This window comes from Rhipicephalus microplus, chromosome X (assembly GCF_043290135.1).
Source record: "Rhipicephalus microplus isolate Deutch F79 chromosome X, USDA_Rmic, whole genome shotgun sequence".
Lineage (NCBI taxonomy): Eukaryota > Metazoa > Arthropoda > Arachnida > Ixodida > Ixodidae > Rhipicephalus > Rhipicephalus microplus.
Window position 1 is genome coordinate 140,504,930 of NC_134710.1, and position 22,141 is coordinate 140,527,070.

Genomic DNA, 22,141 nt, shown 5'->3' on the forward strand with positions numbered 1-22,141 from the left:
CAACACTACACACAGGGCAGTGACGAAGCATGCACGTGAGCTTAGCTGACGACTGATAAGATTCACACCATTTGTCGTGATAAAGAAATGGCGGCGAGAACAAAAACAAGGTTGAAACAGCGCGCAAGAACCAACGTGAAGAATCGGCAGTAAACGCCGATGCTTCACAGTGCATAAGAAGGATGCGCACGCTTAAAAGTTTGTCTTTCAGCAGTTGAGCTGCCCACATCAGGATATATCGCACTTTTCCTCAAATAAACGTACACTTGTTCCGTAATTATTTGCTTGTTTTTTTTTGCACTTATTAGAGCATAACACGGTTGCGAATGTCTACACAGCATCGTTAGGCGACTCATGTGGTTGCATTTCCGATTTTTGCTCAAATTTTTAATACTTTCACTATAGCAACTTTTCAAAGTAACGAATGATATTTAGTGGTCCTTTGAGATATGTTGTATTGAGATTTCACTGTATCTTGTGTCCGGAAGTGGAGACAGTGATGACGGTGAAATGAATAGGTCCTCTGGTGATGATTAAGACAGCTCGAAGGCAAAAATTACAAGTGCCTGCCAGTAATTTCAATTTGCGTTTGTTATTTTGCGTCATGAAATTTTCCACACAGCCTCGAAGCTATCCGAGTGAAATAGCCCCTAGGGTGCTTAGCCTACACAAGTGAAGAAAGATGTGGCATCTGTAACTGAGGTGGTTTCCTATGTACTGTCGAAAAGTAAAGTTTATTTCGTTGATTTGACTAAGTATGGAGAAGAATATTTTTTCAACATCGACTACCTACTTTTAGTATAATCAGATTCGAAATCAGCAATAAAATATAGGCACTTTTTGACCAGAAGTTAAAAAAAGAAAGAGAAGTTGAGGGGTCAATATCGTGTTGGTTGCACTCACAAAAACAAGTCTGTTTAGTTGCCTAATTTTTTTAAAAGGGGCTGCCTCATGCTAGATTATTTATTGCGCATAGGGGTGTGATTTTCACTGTTCACAGGTAGGCCCTGGTATAGGCACCGTTTACTGACAAGAGGAAGCTGCGTTCCTCGCCTTGCCCCGTCTCAACCTCACCGTTATTCGCCGTAAGGGGCACTCTGAAAACATACGCGCACACGCGTCTACCCTGTAGCCCGGCCACAATCCACCCACTCGTGCAGGGAGAGAGACGCGTGTGTCACGTTCCATCTTCATTGACACTGTTTCAATGTTGCGGTTTTCATCTGCTAGGCGTTGCGTTCTGGCGCTGCAGTCAGATTGAGAAACTTGACTGCACAGTGCCTATATGCTAAGACGTCTCTGTATGCAAACAATGCTGCCATGTCTGCATGCATTTTCTCTTGAGAACTGTGAAAATTGACAGCTTTTTGGGGGCAATAGCATGAAGGTTCCCTACAAGTATTTTCTCACCTGTTTTAGTTTTGGGATAGGTGCAAAATTTTTGAGTTTTCTATCATGGGCTCACAAACACAGGCATGAACCCACGGTGCGGTCTAGTGGCTAAAGTACTCGGCTGCGGACCTGTAGGTCGCGAGATCGAATCCTGGCTGTGGCGGCTGCATTTTTGATGGAGGCGAAAATGCTATAGGCTTTGTGTGCTCAGATTTGGATGCACGTTAACCCCAGGTGTTCGAAATATCCAGAGCCCTCTACTACGGTGTCTCTCATAATCATATGGTGGTTTTGGGACGTTAAACCCCACATGTCAATGTCGTTCTATGACAGTTTTCAGCAGCTTTGGTTTTGCCTGCATCATATTATCAGACACAGGGTCGGATCTAGTGTCACTAGTCACTCCTATGATGTCGTCGTTAAGCGTGCATGGGTGCGCATCAAGGCTGAAAAACACATGTGCTGCTTGAAAATGTCTTTCGACCTCACCTGAATTGAGTGATGACGAGCTTAGCGTTCGAGGATGAGAGCACCTCAGCTTCAGGTTTTATGGCGACGATGTTTTGCGTCAGCCTGATACATCCACAGCAGTTCATGGGTTTGTTTTGTTTACATTCTCAAGTAGTTTCATCCACCGCAAGTGCGTATATTTTCTGACCTTTGCGCACAGTCTTATAGCTACTCTGGTTATGTGCGTGGTCTATACCTTACATCTTGGCCCTGACTACGAAGCAGTGCGAAACGTTGTGGAACTGCGGCGATATTGTGCTTTCTTTAATACAGTGTGCGGGAAAATCCCCCCAAAATGTGCTTGGATGCATATATTGAAACGCCAACCTGTGCGGTGTAAGGTGGCTCACGGAAAGAGGTGACGCAAGATGAAATAGCGAGGTTCATTGGGAATCTCATTTATAGAGGGATTATTCAGATCACGGGCATCGGTCTACCTCTATTCGAACACCAGGAGACTCTTATTGCAACACAACAAAAATTTACTGAGAAAAAGTGTAAAAGTACACTTGTGTCTCACATAAAACCATGCAATGCTTCATCGCATGGCACGAGCAACGAAGCAGCACCTTGGTTCTGATTTTCTTTGTCTATGTGAAGAGAAACATTTTTGTACAACATTCATTATTTTTTATACTATTCCTGGGTCATTTATCTACAAAATGTATATTCAGAATTTTCTTTGTTTTAAATATTTTTGTCTATATAGTGTTTTTATTGCGCTGTTTTCCAGCTCGTGACCAAAAATTCTACACTTCCCTTTTTTATTTATTCTAAAATATTTTTGTTGCTCTACAACATACATTTTTTTGAAAGAGCATTTCGTTGTGTAAAGTTTGGAATGCTGCAATACGTGCTGGAGTACTTTTCCAACTGGCAAAAACGATCTTCCTGAAACATATGAAAAACAGCCATTTTCTCGCAGTAATGAAAGAGTTAAAGGGGCCCTACGGCACTATTTGAACATGTATTTTTTATCGGTTCTTCTGACGCAGTGGAACACACCGATATCGTTGCACAAATGGCAACGCCGAAATCGATGCTGTTATAATTTTAATTCACGTGAGAAACTACCTTGATTTCAAGCTACGGCGACACACATCCGCTATTTTTGTTATAAGAAGTGATGTCGGCTCATGTGACGTGACGACAAAGATTGTTCGGTTTTGATTGGCTTGACGCGATAAATAGCATTCAGTGTTTATATGGTGGTAGTTAGGCCATACAAGTGAGTGCTAAAGACAGCAAAAATGCTTTTTAGACTTTCCCAGAAATAAATTATTCCTGTTTCTAAATGATGTATTTTCAGAACAACACACACAACACTTAGCTTGCGAACGAGGCTATGGTATGCCAGCAACTAAAAGTGGAAACGCATGCCGTGTTTTCAGCGTGCAAAAAATGCGGCAGGCGGTGGGCGCCTGCATTGCCATAGAACGCGTCTTGCTAGCAAGCTGAGAAGTGACCCCGCCCAAAGCATGTGTATCTTACACAGTGTGACCGTGGGAGCGTCTGCTACCCAACGCACGTGGTTCGTAGTAACCATTCTAACGACGTTGCGAAAAGAAGCGGTAGCGAGGTATTGCGTGAAGGCCATCATGAGGTGACATTTCTGGTAAGTCGTTACAAAATGCGCTGTAATTGGAAGTGATCTTCGACGTCAGCAGGCGAGTAAAATGCAAAAGAGAATGTTTCTTGTCGTCCTCTGCTCGAGTTTTAAACTCTGAGGACTCATAGGTGTCCTTTCCGTGCACAGATTCCCATAATTCTTGTTGCATTCGTATCAGTAATCATCGCTACATGCGTTCCCATGCTAAATAAGGCTGTTCAAAAAGTATTGCAGGGCCTCTCTAAACACTAAGAAGGATGCTCAAAAAGAACATCCATGTATCCACAGGAAGAGCGCAAATTAACCTCTGTGTAACACACTTCTCGTGAGGTTCCGCTGATCTAACAGCAACATGCGGCAGACTCTTAGGCTTCTACTTTACACTTCGACCTGCGACGCCTGAAAGGGGCCTGCAAGTGGTACATTACAAATTTCTTTGCAGGCCGGTCGACCCACGCGGGGTTGCACGTGTGGGAATGTTTGTGTCTGAATGCTCTAAAAGAACACTGCAGCAAGTACAGGCAAAACACAACACGGAATGTTAATAAATTAACAACATAATAGAAACTACATGACATCCAAAGAAGAATTGCGAGAAAAAGATCATGCTCGAACTTCTGAGTTACTATGTGCGATGCAGCACACACATAAACGATTATTGAAAGGCCAGGGATAATAAAATAACAGTTGAAAAGAAAAACAATAAGTTCCATACGAACCAGTCTAGCACGTGGTTCATGTAAGGGAGTTGACGGGGTGCCGCTGATGGTCTCGCCAGCTTAGGCGGACGACGAGGGTGCCTGGTGTTGCAGCCGTCTCAATACGTTGCTCGGGACACTTCATGCTCGCTGCCTATGCGAGACTTGCGACACCGACAACCACGCTTCTCGCTGGTTGATTGTCAAGTGAGTCAAAATTTCTTCGGGGCGTATGCACCCCTCTTGCGATCATTTTCCTCGAACACATATGTGCCCCCTTCGCTGAAGGTGTAGAGAAGACGCAGCGCTGTTGATGAGTCGTTAGTGCCCGGAAGTCTCTTACTAATACAAAGGCCGCCTCTCGGCAACGAAGGGCGCGCTGGTGAGAATTCCAGACATTCCAGACAGAATTCCAGAATTCCAGACACAAGAATATTACCACGTAATATTCAAGAAAATTACAAACACGCCGTGTTCGAGACAGCTTTCAGTGTTCCAATCATTCGCAAATGCGTTTTTGTCTTTTGCGCACCAATTCACTGGTGTGGGAGACATTGCAGAGAACACAAGGTGCACAGCACTTTCACTGTCACGATAATGCGAAAGTCATATCCCGTGCACTACGTCACGGCCACACACGTGCTATAAGTAACATATAAGTAACACATTTCAAAAGCAAGGAACACGATGATTCCTTCATGTCAAATATCATGAGTATGCTTGCATTAAGTGGTATAAAAAAATCGAATATTGACATGCCTTAAAACAAAACAAAAGAAATGAAAGCATATCTAAAATCTAGATGCCCGCTTGTGCGCAGTTCAACTTATATGAGTTTGACAATATCCTGGCACAAATTACAAAACCGATAGGCTTGGACAGGCGTTCAACGCTAAAAGCTACAAGTGTCTTACAGAAATGTTGCCGCTACAACAAAGATTCTTTAACCACAGTGGACTCTCAGTAAGTGAAAATCTGTTAAACGAAACTACTGCTTAAACAGAACTATTACCTCTGCAGTGCTTTGTTTCAGGCTTGTATAATATACCAATGTTCAGCTCTCAGTAAACGAAACTCCTGTTAAATGGAACATATTTTTCCGGTCACTTTAAGTTCCATTTACTGAGAGTTTACTGTAAATGTGGAAAAACAAGAATTTAATTACGGGTCGTCCCAGACAAAGCAAGTACAAATAAACAAAATTCATGAAATATATATAGGAGACCACCAAACTTATAAACAGTCAAAAGGCTCCCCTTCTCTATGCAGCGCATGCCTCAAACAGAACAGGGGGGCGTAGAAGACTGGCGTCGTGCCTTTCATTGGTGTAAGAAGAACAGATAGATGCCTTTCCCTCCTACCACTCGATGGGCTTGGAACACGGGAACGCACTTCGCTAAAAAATGGCCCAAAACGCAAAAGCAATTTTCTTTGCGTTGTACTTGGCCGTTTGGCCCTTCTTATTTTCTTGGGTAGCTTTGCATTCTTCGTTGCTCGCTTGTTTTTGCGGCGTCTTTTTGTATCTGTACATTTTGTCATGCTCTCTTTTCGAATGTCTGCTAGCATCAGTTGCTGAGCAGAACTAGGATCAACGGTCTCAACAGCTGTATTGTCCGCCCAGTTGATGATTTGTGCTAATCACTGATACCTCGTCTAACAAACAGCTGATCCGACTCTTGAGCTGTGGAGTTGTCTTCCCCAGAGCTACAGAGCTCGCATTCCGACGTGTTATCTTCAAATTCTCGTTTCAGTCCACAATGTGCTTTAGTGCACGGCTCTGACCTGCTGTCTCTACAGGGGTTCTCGTCTGTCTGGCCGGTAGTACTATGGTCCCTAGAATATTGGGCAAGGGGCCCACCACTGGAGGTGCGAGCGCTGCAATCGCTGTGACATGCAGGGTTGGATCACGTGATCTCGCCTCGCTCTGGTGAAGGACAGCTGGCGGTTGGATGCATTGATTTTAACGGCGACTTCATGGTGTTTCCATTTTTTAACAGCATTGTATTGCTCTGACTTCATCTGTGCAGACTTCTGCAGATTACACAATGCGGAAAGTTGCAATGAACTTTACAGGCAGCGTGCCACAGTGCACTACTTACGCGATGTCACTGTCACGGCCCCTGGCAGTGCCACTGTCACCTCTCTCTTTCTTTGTTATTGTGGTTGTTATTTCTGTTATTTCGAGCCCATGGGGTTATAATGAGCACAGACCATGAATATTCACATAAAAGCAAAACGTTTGAGTTCTCGCACGGGAGCCTCGTTCACAATGGAAAATAAAAGTGCTAACAGTTCGATTATGTATACTATAAAATGGGTCTCTGAAGAGCCAAGGTATAACCCAGAAGTCCAGTTAATTTCCCCCTGTTTTATTTTTACCCTGTTCCGGTCTATTTCGTGGCCAGTTGCTTCTGCGTATTCGGGCAGTGCGTTCGACGAAACCTTCTTTCTAACACCATACATATGCTGCTCTAATCTTTGCTAAACTTATTTTTCTCGCCACGGTAACTTTTACCGTAGTCTGCGCCATCATCATTATCATTCTCCTCCCCGAGCGTCCGTCCCCATGTGTGTACCCGACCACGCGGGTTTCCATCTCTCAGTGGTGTAGCCAAGAGGTAGCTCACCCCCCCCCCCCCCCCCCAAATTTTCCTATAGTATATATGGTCGAACCTCGATATATCGAACAGCGTGGCGATCGCGAAATAGTTCGATATATTCAGAATACGATATAAAAAATCAAGTAAGAAATGCGTCACAAACTTTTAGAAAACAACCAATAAACCAATCATGGTGCAGTAAGTACTCACTTGAGGATTCAAACAAAGCATTTATTGTGTTGGCTTAAAATACTGAAGAAGGGTAGCCTGCTTTTTGTTGGAATGGCGTGTTTGACGACTGCGTCCTCAATGTAATTCAGGCGATCCATGAGGGATAAGCCGGTGCTTTCAATCACGCTGCAGTGGCGGCGCACAAGGGCCAGAGCAGCTATGACCTCAGCTGATGTAGGGAGTGGGGCATCATTAGCGCTTGCGGGATCCATCTCGGCAGCATTTTATTTGGCTGCTCAGCAGTAACTTCGGCGACGATCTCCACATCTCTCAGCTCCACGGTTGTACCAGTGCTGTCGTCACCTCCAACGAAGTCGTCGATACACATGCTTTGCGGCTCGGCACAAAGCTCTCCAGCTTGCTCCACGTTTCGGCGAGCTTGCTCTCTTCATCTGCGCATGCGAGCCCATCTTCCTCAGATTCTTCCACTGATGCCTCGTCAGTGCAGCCAGTGAAGCCCGCATGCTGAAAGCAGTAGGCTATCGTCGACTGCTTGACATTATCCCACGACACTTTCAGCATTTCGATGGCGCCCAAAAGATCGATCTTCAGGTCTTGGCCCATCCAGAGCTTGACGAGCAAAATTTCGATCAGCCGACAGTTGTAGATTGACTTAAATGTGCGAATAATGCCCTGATCCAACGGTTGCAGCTTCGAAGTGGTGTTAGGTGGCAGAAATACCACTTTGATGTTGCTCAGCTGGGCATCGGTGTGGTGTGCCGTTCAGTTGTCGACAATAAGGCATACCTTCTTTCCTTGACATGCCAAGTTCGAGTCACGTGCCTTCAGCCACTTGACGAAAATATTCCTCATCATCCACGACTTTTTGTTCCAGGCATAAGACACCGGAATATTGGGGCAGTTCCGCATGCATCTTGGAGTTTGAAACTTGCCAGTTACAAGTGGCCGCAGCTTCGTGCTTCCATCCATATTGGCAGCCAATAGGACCGTCACACGGGCCTTGCCTTGCTTGCCCACGTGGCACTGTCCCCGCGAGTGTCCAGCGTTTGTCGCGGAAGCATTTGCCAAAATAGGTCTGTCTGGTCAGAATTGATGATCTGGTTTGGCTCGTACTCTGCGAGACCTTTGGCCACTCGTAGTCAAGCCACTTCTGAAGTTCTTCTTCATTGGGATCTTCACTCTCTCCCGCCACCGTCTTCCCAACAATGTCGAAGCGAGTCTTAAATCGTTGGAGCCAGCCGCTGCTCGCACTGAAATTCTCGGTGCCGAGAATGAACGCAAAGTTCTGTGCCTTCTGTTGGAAGATCGGTTTCGATATAGGAATATTCTGGGTCCTTGCATCTATAAACCACTTGTGAAGCACCTTCTCAACATCTTGGAAGGCAGCTTTGTGTACACGCCACGCGCCGGAGTGCCGATTCTTCTCGGCCTTGGCCTTTATGTCGCCTTTGTTTTTGAGCAGAGCACTCAATGTGCTCCTTGGTATGCCAAACGCTTCTGCGACGCTCGACTTCTTCTTGCCATTCTCGACGCGCTGGATTGCTTCTAGTTTTGCAGCAAAAGTCAGAGTCGTCCGTTTCTTAGCGTTTGCAGCCATCGTTACACCACGACGTGCGACAAGTCTAAATCTACACACACGAACACAACAGGGCTATGAGCACAGTGATTGATGCGTCGACGGGGAGAAGCTAGTCCACTAAGTGCAGTGTGTCGACCTGTAGATGCTGCAATAATGCGGCGTGTGCACGCCGCTATGTTGAAGTGGCGCTTTTGGTGCCATCGATGTGTGCAGTGGTCGTAAATGCTCACTGCGCTGCCGCTAGTTTCGAGAGTGTTGCGGGAAAGCTCGCCGCCTGTCAACGGAGCGCGGGCGGTTTGTCGTGGCTGAGTTCGATATATCCATTATGCGTCAAACATTGTTCGAAATAAAAAATTAAATATGCATGTGGTTTCCAGCATGATATAAGAACCGTTCGATATAGGCAATAATTCAATATATCCGGGTTCGATATATCGAGGTTCGGCTGTAGCGCACAAAATAACGGTCGCCCACACCTGCCTGTCCGGCCCCCGTTCTAACCAAGGTGGTGCCCCCTCCGAAAAAAATTTCTGACGTGCCTGCTGTCCGCGACTTCAACTCACAGAATTCCTTGCTTATAGATTACGTCTGTAGAATGGGCCCATAGCCACTGTCACTTCCTCTTAATGTTGTTTTGATCTACAGGCGAAAACATGGTCAGCTTTGAAAACCGATTCAGCTTCGAAGAGCTGTCATGAATTATCACTCAGCGTATGAATGAAACTGAAAAAAAAACAAAACAACCTGAACATGGGCAATTTTACTGAACCATGAGATTGCCACTTGTATCACCGTACACAAGACTTCGCAGCATGCTCAAGGGCGTAAAATGATATGGCTATTTGATCGCATTTTTTAAAATCGGGATTTATCCCTTTGCTATAAGCTCTGGAACTGAACCAGTCATGCATAATTGTCACCCATGTGTGGCTAGATGGCAGACGACGGCGGCAGTCCGGCATTATGTGAAGTGTAACACTTTTCTGGGGCAGTTATTTAGCACTTCGTACAGTCAGGGAAAAAGCTGCAGCAGTATATTACTGATTTCGTTGAGTGAAGTACAAGAATAATAATAAAAAGAAGGAGACGCGAAAGCAGCTGCTAGCTGCATGCGGGAGAGCAGCGGGGCAATCCAACCACGTACGTCACAAGTATGCCTCCGCATGGTGGCGCCACGGTATGTCCTTGCGCCCAGTATGGCGAAATTCAAGCTCACTGTTATCAAGTTTGCCAAAGAAAATGGGAACCATGCCGCCGCCAAGCGCTTCAGTGAGAAGTTCTTCAACCTGTTGGCACGATTCGTATGGGAGAAAGCAGAAGAGTGTGCACTTGCTAATACAAGTTTTTTGCTGGTAAAGAAGGCCTTTTCAGTTTCGTGCGTACATTTATTTCCTCCGGTATCGCCATGTAGGGGTACCTAGTTTCTCCCAGCATTGTAGAGATGAGGTTTAAGATATGGTTCATTCGAACGAATTCGACGGAACTGAGGACGATGCGTTTTGGGAGGGTGGAGACAGCGGCCGTGACGATTGCCAGTCAGACCTCTCGATCGGTGATTGCGACTAGAACGCACGTGATCGGATCTGGCTGTTTAAAGTACGGGCTAATTCTGTTAAATTAACAAGTGCACTTTGTCTGTGTCCCAATTAATTTTTTTAATCCATATACTGAACACATTAAGACTATTTCACATTACTTTATATGCATTCGCGAAATACCTTGCATAATTTGCGCACCCCCTTCTCGGAGCCCCAACATCCGAAAAAAAAGTGCGCAATATATGCAAGTAAATGTGTTAATAGCCAACAAAAACATCCTTGTTTGTTGCCTTAGGCAAGTAATTAGACTGTGTGGGAATGAGACTTAACGCACAACTGAATTCCATCATGAGGCGGCTCTCTTTACAGGGTGACCCCAACGTGCCATCTGGCAAGGTGACGTTTGTGGTGGCGCTGCAGCACTCAATGGTGTTAACAGCACACCAGCAAGCCTCCATTTCAGCTTTGAATGCCATCGAAGTGCGTGTAAGTGACACCCGGTACAACAAGCCACCCACACCCCAACCATTCAACATCCCACAGGGATGTCATGAATGCTTTTATGAAATCCCCGAGACTTGCATTGCAAGGTGAGTGTGCCTATGACTTGTATTTGTTGCTTGTACACATTGAGCATATGCATGGTGTTTCAGATTACTCTAAGAAATTCCTAACATGTGGCTTCTAAGGGAAATTTTCTCAATAGTAAACTGGTGGATATTCATATATGGTAATATTACACTAATTAGCAGTTAATAGTGATTTAATGTAAAATCATCAATTACTTTGTGCTACATTTTGCACTTGATGAATCGTAGTGGCAGTTCAGGCCACAAAGTGTTTCCACTTGGATTGAAATCTGGGGGTGGTGTGGATATTGAGATGGATGCAATGAAACTTGTGGTAAAAATGCACTACTGTTGCAGTTAGATGTATAACAAAATGCATTTTTGTGCATTGAAGCACAATGTAAATGGAAAGCCCGTAGAACGATGAAAAATCATTGAAACAAGGAATATTGCTAGATTTGGCTCTATTTGGCTCTAGAGATAGTTCTTGACATTTAGCTTCAGCGGCGTTATAGGCAAAGTTTATGGCCTTATTGGCTGTACACTGTATAGACCAGTGTAAGGGCTGCATGCCCACTTAGCAGCCTAAATATTTAGCGTAAAGAAGTTTGAACAAGAAGGAATTGCATTGTGGGCCTTGATGTCACACATGATGTCAGCAGTGAGTGTGAACAGGAATTTCCAATGCCGGGCGGGGGGGGGGGGGGGCGACAAAATATTGTATGGTCCACTACAAATGTATGTGCTAACTCGAATGCTGTATTATTTAAAGCATCTAAAAAACAATAGGCAAATACACCTTGATTTTTTATAAATATGCACATCTCTTACTTATCATATTTAGCTTGCTTTGTCAAAAAGAAAATATTTACTTGGATATATTGTGCTTCGCCCGAGCCAGCTCACCGGCAGGGGTGCACGGAGAGATTTTTGGATGGCCACACCTGTTGCCGAGCAGGCAAGCTTAGTAACTCATACACAAGACAGGCTGCGAGTGTTAAGTCCCGTATTCTGAGGACTTGATTCTTTTCTCTGGAAGACCTTGAAGCCCGTGAACTACGGTCCTTAGAATGTTATAGGGACTGTGCCCAAACACTCGAGCCTGTTGACCGTTTGTCAAAACTGCTCGAGCAGTTGCCTCACTCTATAGACTTTATCTCCCCTTTTCTCCCGCCTTGAGAACGCACTGGTGTGACTTGGTGCCGACTATTTTCTGCGTTGGAGGTGTGCAAGGGCCAGTCGTGTCAACTTTGCCCCTTCAATTTTTGTCCGCCAAGGTGGTGTATGGTGTAGCGGTTAAGGCGAAAATGTTGAGGCCCATGCACTGTGTGATGTCAGTGCACGTTAAGGAGAGCCAGATGGTCCAAATTACTGGAGCCTTCTACTACGGCATCCCTCATAATCATATCGGGGGTTTTGGGACATGAAACCCCCAGATAATATTATTATCCACGCTGCAGCTCATCCTTGGTTGGTTTCGGAAGTTTAGGTTTTGCCATCAGCCAGATGCGCTTTCATTGTTCACTTGCGTTGTGCTACATTACATATATGACGAAATTGAAGCTTGCTGTTTGAGTTGGTCGAAGAAAACAGCAAGCGTGCCGCCGCCTAACCTTCAGCGGGAATGAGTCACATTTCGAGCATGTTCGACAGCTCAGGTCCTCCGGTATTGTCGTGTTGTGGGGCCTGGTTTCTCCCAGCATTGTAATGAAAAAGCTTTAAGAAGACTGGGCTGTCCAATGCGCTCGACGAAACCGAAGACGGTGCACTATGGAAGGGCAGTGGCAGCAGCTAAGATGGTGGTTGCCAGTTGGGCCTCTTGTCCAGTGATTCAGACTAGACTGCTCATTACTGGATCTGGCTTGTTAAATGGCATGCTAGATCTGTTAAGTGAACAAGTACGCTTCATTTCTGCTATATATAATTATTATTCTTTTTAATGTGTAGTGTACCGTGCACATTAGAAATGTGTATTGCGTGTTATTTTGGATGTGTTTGCATAGTCTATGTGTAATTTTTTTTTCCTCCTTTTCGAAGCTCTAAAATTTAAAAAATGTGCAGAAATTGTGGGAATAAATACAGTTAAACCTTGATATAATCCAATTGACAAATTACTTCAAAATTTTTTATAAACAAGTCTCATTATATGCTGTTCCAGTACAAAAATGTGAGATAGAAATGCACAAAAGCTTGAGCAGCAACAGTGATCATTGGTTCTTAGGGCGCAATGGTAGCAATCGCTGGCACGCGTGCTACTCGGCAAGCATCAGCACATGGCTTTTATACCCTTCTATGTGCTTTTAAGAGACTGTTTGAAAAGAGCATTTCTTCCTGGAGCGGCTATATTCTCTTCCACGAGCGTTTACAATGTAGAGTTAAACGATATCGGATCCAAAAACATTTGCTGCCAGTTTTAGTCGCAGTTTGTTTACTACTGCATTCATTGCTTTGCCCGTGCAGTGAAACTGATGACAGAGCAGTCTCTAGTTGCTGCTCCGTCATCAGTGACGGAGCAGCGGCTAGAGGCTACTCTGTCATCATCTAGCTGCGGCCTTAGAGATTGGCTCCAGCAACATGCCATAGCTTCTAGCTGATCACGAAGTCTACGGTCTAGCGTCCCTGCGACGGGACGCAAAACAGCTAAGCGCATGATGAGTTGACTTCCAAAGATTCGTCATTGTCACTATCAGGGATGCAACAGCTGCGCCACTTGCAGCAATTTGGTACAATTCCCCATTGTTGCGCCAAAACCATAAACATTGCTGAAATTCAGCCACGCTGCACCAAAATGCCCGACCAGCCTCGAAATTTTCTCAGTTTCACTAATTTCAGCGAGAAATAGAGGCCACACTGACCACTTGTATTTTATGCCATCAATCCATCCAAGCGCGCAGACCCTAACCCGAAATTACTGTGCAAGATATATTCTAATTATGTCGGGGCACTCGCGAGGCGCGATCGACCAGATAAAGTAACAACGCCATGCGCACATCGGTCCATTGACTACAGCGGATAACTTAAAGACAAAAATGCGTTGTTATAGCTGCCAACGCTTTGTTGGAAATATGAGCTTCCTAGTTGGCAAACACAGCTATGGCATGTTAGGTACTAGAGCTGGAAGCGCGTGCTGCGTTTTTTGCGCGCGGACAGAGTCGACGTGCTGCATACGTCAGTGTGGCCGGCAACAGCGTTGACGGCGACCATTGGGGTTGCCATAACAACTTCACATGAAAAATTTTTCTGTCGAAGTTGCATTAGCTGTGACGTCCCGGTGATAGATATCCGGCGATAGGACGCACTTTGCAAGTGAGCTGAGAATTTGTGCCTTTAACCTAACGCTATCGTGAAAAAAAATAAAGGATGGGTGGGGGGCGTAGCGATGTTGAAGATTTTCTTGGCCTTGTTTTAACCCGTGCAGAACGCTGCTTAAGCTATCTTCACCGTAGTACAGGAGTGCCCTGCGAAAAAACGTATTATGATTTGGAAGGGGCTGTTAGCATTAGTCACGGGACACTGCACATATTCAACTAGGCATGCATGTATACGCCGCATAATAATTGTGAATAACGCCAACATCTTCAACCACACGTGATGCTAACTTTCTCACCGTAGCTAGCAAGTTTTGATTTGGCTGGCACATTTTACGATAGCATGCTAGTGCATCATGGCTGGAGTGCTCATTTTCAATAACTGCTGCCATGTTTGAGTGTTGTGGCATTGCACACTCATTTCACCCAGTCAAAGTGATGCTACTGAGTGCTGCACTTACTGTGGATGAGACCTTAGTCAAGCACCACGATCATAGATAGTATCCTCACATTACTGAGAGCATGTGCTTGGCCACATAGTCAAGACGAAACTACTGAGTGCCATAACTACTGCGGAACAAATCTGGCCCTCGCGTAGTTTCGTTGATGTGCAGTCACGGATGGTGACCACACACTACTGAAAGCATGCTATAAAAATTGTACCGCTTGTTGTGGCTACTCTGGACAAAAATGCGTTTGCTGCTATCACATATAGTGCATGTGTATTGCTGCATGTGTATGTGTATTGTGCATGTGTATTGCAATACACATGCATGTGCCCATGCATGTGTATTGCTGAAGTCTTTAGAACCAATAAGATGTTTGAGAATATTGACCTAATTTTTCTGAAGGTACTCAACTAACACTTGTTACACATTGTTGTTAATGCAAATAGACGTAAAGTGTTCTTACCTGTCGTTACCGTATGGTTCACACATTTGATGGTGGTGATGTCAACTGCACTACCTTGTTTTGGTTCTCCGCAAGTGCCTTTTCACTACTTTGCATCGCACCTTTCCAGTGCTTCGCACTCACCGTGCTCTAAGAATTGCTCAAATGAACCTGTCTGCAGTCAGATATGACCTAATTTTATGAGGTTTTGATAGTGATCAGCTTACTGTAGTCTGTTGCCTACAAGCGATTTACAAAAATAATAGCTAATAGAATTGAGATGACATTAGAGTTCAATAAACTGAAGGACCAAGCAGGATTTCGTACAGGCTGCTCAACAATAGACCATATTCATACTATGAATCAGGGGATATAAGTATGTGCAGAATACAATCTCAGGCGACCACCATTTTGCCATGGTGTGTGTGATGTCATGTGGAGGAAGGAGTAGAGCCGCCATTTTCTACTCAAGTTTAATTCACTGCAAATCGTTCAATTTCATCGCCAAGCTGAAGAAATCTAAATTGTCTTGATTTTGTGTAGTTGATCTTTGAACAACATCGTTTACCGGAATGCAGATGAGCACACAGCTGCTTGCTTGTTAGTGTGCCAGTGTTGCTTGGCCGAACTTTCGGACAGCTCATGTGTTTATAATATATTCAATGATAAATTAATTGCTCGACCAAATGCACTAAACTTTCATCAGCTTATTTGTGAATGGGGAAGGATTAACCCGCATAACACAGATTGTGGTCTAAAATTGGGTGTCATGTACCCTTTAATGATTTATGCGGCAGATTGCACTCATCGTGTCCTTGCATCTTTCTTGCTCTGCCTTCTCGCACAATTACCGCATTTGTTCTCCCTGTGTTTGCTTATTGACAACTTGTCATAGATTCTCATGTGACCACCTATGTTGACTGTATGGTCGGAACAGTGGGACACTGCAGGTCATGGCTATCTTCACGAACTTCTCGCTTGGGCAGGATTGTGTTGGTGACAAATAAAGTGCCACGAAAGCTTTCTGACAATTTTAGGTTTCAAAGAGCTGAAAAATCTTTCATGATTTCATGAACTTCCCTAATTAATGGAATAATTATGGCTCGGTTATCAGTTTACTAAATCACGTTTTGATGCTAGAATAAAGTCTGAAGGACTACTTAGGTATTGGAAACTGGTATTTATTGTTTGCTTCCTGTGCCTAAGTTGCCATAGGTTCATCCTCTAAAAAACTGCCGAAATGTTAGCTGGCAGTCTTAGCTGGCAGTCTTGCTTGGTTTTACCGTATTATTTTTCAGGACTTTTATGTGACATTCTAAACATCTTTAATTGCATCTCACTGGCTTCGCTTCTGTGGTGTGGCTTTCTTTGAGCAAGTGCACCAGTGTTGCAGAATGCTCGCTTCCATTCCATCGCGATTCCATTCTGGGCAAGTGAAACTTGCTGCAATTTCATTCCTTTCAGTTCATAGAATGAAAAAGCGTAGCACATTCCCACTCCAGCAATGGTCGGGCAGTTCAATTCCATTCCTGTAATACCACAACGTAGGAAAAGCATTTTGATAGTTTAATCGAGTTAAGAATGACCACCCCTTAAAGCTGACGTCATTAAATGCATTCAGAACTGCAAAAGTATGCAAAACACATTACCAACTACTAAGGCCGAGGGATAGTAGCTTGGTGTCATATCTCATGCAGTTTCGGGCAAAAATTCTCATGTGTCTAGACAAGGAGCACAGTATTGCAAAAGGTTGGGCGTTTGGGGTAGTATGAGGTGAGACAGTATGCAAGCTGGTATACGAAAGCTTGCAGCGAATCCCGTATTTACTCGCGTAATGAACTCAGCTTTTTTTCTCTAAAAGTTGACGCCAATTTGGGGGAAGGGCTCATTACGCGGAAGAAAAAAAAAGTCACTGGAGTTATTAACAGCGAAAATGTCGCGTGACAGCTTTGCTTGTTTTGGCCTGAGAAATGCTTGACAAATCTTTTTTGTAGCCAGCTCTTTCTGTTTCCTCCTGTAATGAAACTGTACGAATCGATGTCAAAGTGTTGTCCAGCTGCTCGGTTCCCATACCACAGCGCATGTTGTTTATAACCCGCCGTGTAGCTAGCGCATCGACGGAACACAATGACAAAAGTTCACAATGACAAACCCGAGAACAAAACGCAGCATCAGATGGTGGCACACAAACGTTGCGTTAAACGTTGCGGGTGCACGACGCGCCATCGTTGCGGTTGCACTTTGCACGGTCTTCGGGATGGGAGGTGCGTGACCTGTTTCTATGCCACACGTTCACCATTACGAAGGCCATGTGCTTTGTTTTTGTGCCGCTGTCACTATCAGCATAGGGGTTTCTCCTCCATTTGACAGATGGCACTTTGCCCCAAAAGGCGTGACTTTCAAATTTTGATTAACGTCGACGGCACTCGTGCTGCTCGCAACTGTTTAGCATGGTTGCAAAACTATGTTTTGACTTTTAATGTGTTGTTATTTTGTGATATAATGGCTTGATTTAACATTGTTTCAATGGTCAATCGCAGTGGCTATCATACCGAAATAAAATGAAGCGATAAATTTAAAAAGTTTTGTTTTTCCGAGGACCAAGGTGAGGCATGGGTTCATTATGCAAGTGGGTTCAATACGCAAGTAATTACGGTACAAGCATCGCATCAGCATCAAATACGCGTTGCAAACTAGAGAACCGTTCTGTGAATACGTGTCCGAGTTGCTGATAGTGGCAGAAACAAAAGCAAAGTGAAGTGTGTGGAGACAGCAGGTGGCTGGCGCACCACAGAAGAAAAAAAAAATCGCTATTCGTAAGGGGAGGAGGTATGCCGCTGCCATTTCATTCGACGGATACCAGCAGCATAGCGCGGCGGTTACGCGAAGAATAGAGACATACTTCGGAGCAACACAGTCTGTATGAGAACAGCATTATAGTAGGTGCTTTGCTTGTATATATACCATGATTGTAAGCAGCCAAGCCATTTTACATATACTGCTTATTGTTAAGTTTGAGACTCTGACTTACGAATGTTCGAAGTTTGAAAACTGTGCGTAGACGAAAAACGTGCTCTATTTTCGGAGAAAGATGTAATTTCATTTTGTGCGAAAGGTGCTTAATTTTATTTCCCGTTCCATTCCCTCCAAGTGTTGTCTTCATTCCCATTCCATTTTGAAGTCATAAAAATGAGGAATGATTTCGTAATTATTCTAATTCCGGAGTGGCAACTCCGCAACACTGAAGTGTGACAATCGCTCCTGAACTCACGGACTTTCTTTATTACTAGTACTTGATTACTCCTGGTTCGTAATTATTGCCTTCATGGGCAACACAAAGGCTAGAGGCCTGTGTACTGAGAATAATGTGCACATAAAGGAATCTCAGGTGGTCGAAATTTTTGGTGCTCCGCTCTGCGGCCTGCCTCATAATAATCGGATGGTTGTCTTGGCCTGTAAGACTGCAGAAATTATTCTTATTGAATGGGCAACTCCCGATTGGGATAACCAAGGGGAGCTTTTTTTCTGCAGGATGGTGTGTGAAATAAGATGAAAATTCTGCATGTTTTTGTTTTAATTATTGAATTTGTCCTGTCAATTCACCCTCCTTAAGAAAATCTAAATAATAATAAAGGATGAGTATGCTTTAACCGGAAAATTCAGTTTGACAGAGCCTTATTGGTAAAAAAAAAAAAAAAGTTGAATGAATTCAAAAGAACACCAACCAAAAACCAAGAAGGGGAAGCATTTAGTGAAGAAAATAAAAGGCAATTGTGGCTACCATGTGCAAACCTTTTTTTGAGCAAGCCTTATGTGTAGGATCTAGAACTTGTTTAATTGTTTTAATTAATATTCCTAATTAACAACATTGGTGCACAAGTGTCTAATACAGTGAGTCATTAGCATTTCAGAATTGACACTGTCATTTGTTTTTTGAAAGGCGTGGCAAGTTCTTGCTTGTAACTTCTTGATGCAGGTACCACGGCATGGGCCAAGTTGCTGGTCATGGTTACAGAAACCCATCCTACTCACGAGGTCACTGGGTTGTCTTCAATGAGGACCTCTTTGGCTTCCTCTGGCTAGAGCTGCTTTCATTAAGCATGTTCCACAGAGTTAAAGAGGACCTTGCTTAGAAAGTCCCCTCCCTTGCAATGCTACTGGAATGATCTGTGTTGGCATTGGTCTGCTACATTCTTGCCAAGGATTGCGAACCAAAGCGACACTGCATGGTTGTCATTGTGAAGAATATTAAGAAGCCATGCAGTGCGGTTGTATTGAACATCAGGGAAAGTCGCATAGCAAGGTGGCACAGTTTTGTTAAGATTGTTCAGAGGGGTGTCACTCTGGCATTCAGAGGGCAGTTTTTGCCTTATTATGGAAAGGTCATGTGTTGAGTGTAGTGCTCAAAAAGCAATGGCACTGCCTTACTGATAACCCTGTTCACGTGTGCAATGCCACACATTACAGGTGTGGTTTTATTGAACTCTGGTCATCTTCTTTTTTTGTGTGTGCTTTTTTTAGGTTTTGAGATCTGGGAGGTACCCATCAGGAGCAATGACCCACTGTTGCTATACTATGTGCATTTTCAAGAAAACAGATGTTGGTATAGAGCACTGGGCCATTTGGGGGATGCTGGTTTTACTAATTTTTAGCTTTGCCTCTTTTACAAGTGATACTATGTGAGCTTACATGGTACAAAAATTGATGTGGTCAACTTATGTTACCAGAAGCCTGTGGGAGTTTGTGTAAAGTGTTGTTCATGGATTATCCGCTATTTCAGGCCTTTGTTTATCAGGAGAAAAGATCAAAGAGTGTGTACATACATACTGTATATTACATACACATACATATATTTTTTGTGGTCTGTTGTGATCAGCCTATAGTGTGATGTTTATGATCTCTTGCAACGTCTAGCCATGTTCTTTCTTTTTATTGTTGGTATTGTGAGTGAATATACAGAACAAGGAAGGCTTTAATGACTGTGGTTTTATGTTGCAATACCAGTCACTCTCGTACAGAACACTTCAGCCAGGCAGTGTGATATTAACCAGCACCTTTAAGACTGATTTAACTTCATGCATCTAAAAACATTTAGCATATGGCACCATATGCTTATCAAGAGGCTTTTTGAGCATAATGCCATTTCATGGATGTTTCCATCAGTGTCTGTAAATTGCCCGTTTTATGTACTTCTGTGGAATTGCAGTTGTGTAGACCAATATTGACCTGAACACGTGCTTGCACTTAGTGCTGCTGCACTTACTAAATGTGTGAATCAGTGCTTCTAAATGTGCATGATTAGCTGTCAACATTTGCTAGAATTGGGGCTCAAATACGGGTACTGAAGGGGCATTGAAATGACTTTTTATATACAAAATGAAGGTAGACATATTTGATAAAATAAAACATGAAACTTTGGTAATGTTAGTCAAGTATTTTGTCATGAGACATTGAGTTTAATGAATGGGAAGAATAAGAGGACATTTAAGAATTTAACACAATGATGCATAGTTATATGTCCACAGTTACCCTAGCACACATTATCTATTAAAAAATAAAGAAGAAAATGCAAATAGTACAAAAGTATGAGGAAAATCAGTCGATGTAAAAGAGCATTTTGTACCTTTTGAAATGACTGAAGATGTGTGGGTATTTAGAAGACTTCTTGTTTGCTGGACTCTGTGAGTTTCCTGCTTGAGTGCAGTGTTGCTGTCATTAGCTCTCTCATGGTCATTGTTTCCTATAGTGTGAAATTGTGCGAGTTAAGTGTGGCCAAAGCGATGTCTTCGCAAACAATTATGTGGCCGACTAAGGTTGCAATATTTTGTGTAGAAACGTGAAGGAGTGTATTAGAAAATGGAGGACACCTTCTAATACCTTTTGCATAACTAGCAATGTGTATCTGTTGCTGTTATTTGTATATTGTGCTGATCTATGAGTATTTATAACCCAAATACCGTTTTGTAGTGCTGTGATACTCAATTTTTAAACAGTTTTTGTTGTAATCATAGCAACCACGTTTTATCATAAGCATCTTTTAACTTTTGTACATTGTGCTGATCTATGAGTATTTACAAGCCGAATGCCATTTTGTAGTGCTGTGATACTCAATTTTCTAAACGGTTTTTGTTGTAATCATAGCAACCACGTTTAGTCATAGGCATCTTTTAACTTCTACTGTGTTTTTGATAATGCAAAGCTTTTTAAATGTGCAATTAGATTGTGATATGTTTTTTTATTACGTATATTTAAGGATGGGGCACACTCGAGTGTAGTATTGGTCTTTGTGCTCCTGTATGTTGTCAGCACTATTCTTTAGCTTGTGCTTTGTTTCGGGTTGAACTTGTGTTTGTTTTGTCTGAATATTGCACAGAAAATTTGCAATATGGGGTGTTTAAAAGAACACTAGGTTGGTGTGTATTGCTTACTTGAAAAAAGAAGCGCAACATTTTGTTTGGATTCATGTGTGTGTTCTATGTTTTGTTTGCTCAACAATCTTATTCATGTTTAAAGTATGGACGCAGTCTTTATAGAGCTCTGCACAGTTTTCAGTTTGATTACAATTGCTCTGGTCTTTCCTTTTATGCTTTTCAGTGATCAGAAGGTTATACATGTGTATAATATTGAATAAAATTTTTATGAATTAAAGTGTCTATACTCTGTTGTGTGGGATCGCAGTTATGGCCATATTTAGACCTCTGTTGCTTATGGCAATTTTCAGTGATTGTGTAATTGGCTGTGGCTGCAGTTACTTGCGGCCACTTGCCATCTGCATAGGGTACGCATAAGGGTTCTTTGGGCTTCTTAATGCGTTTTGGGCAAGGCGTTGCAGCTGTGGTTCTGGCAGGCATGAAGTTTTCTGTCTGAGCATGTTAATGGGACACTGAATAAGAAAAAAAATTTTTTTGTGTGTATTAGTAAAGGACAATTCCAGTCGTGGAGATGCCACTTTGAGGTTCTCTCACCAAACACCATGACGTCATAAATTTTGATGGCATTTACGAGGTCGCTCATAGTTCCTAATCGGCGTAAATGAAGTACATTGTCATCTGTTGGGGTCATAGAAGCAACATAGGAAGTTTTGGAAATTTTCGTAGAGTTAGATGTTATAAAAATAAAAAAAACGTATATTTTGAAATTCGTGACATCGCGTGCAGAGATTTGTAGTGCAGAATTTAAAATTGAAACTTCAATTTATATTTTTTTCCTGAAATAATGAACTTATGACTACATTAGAATTCTCAGAGTGGAGTTT

The 22,141-nt window shown here is 43.2% G+C and overlaps 1 protein-coding gene across 1 annotated transcript in view; it reads left to right on the top strand.

Moving 5' to 3' along the window:
- Positions 1-21,534, top strand: part of LOC119176564 (F-box only protein 31) — a 118,250-nt gene extending 96,716 nt beyond the window's left edge. The window contains exons 8-9 of the mRNA XM_037427924.2: positions 10,488-10,708; positions 18,863-21,534. Coding sequence (XP_037283821.2) covers positions 10,488-10,708; positions 18,863-19,019 — 378 coding nt within the window. The 3' untranslated portion in view covers positions 19,020-21,534. The remainder of the gene's footprint in view (positions 1-10,487; positions 10,709-18,862) is intronic.
- Positions 21,535-22,141: the final 607 nt, after the last annotated feature.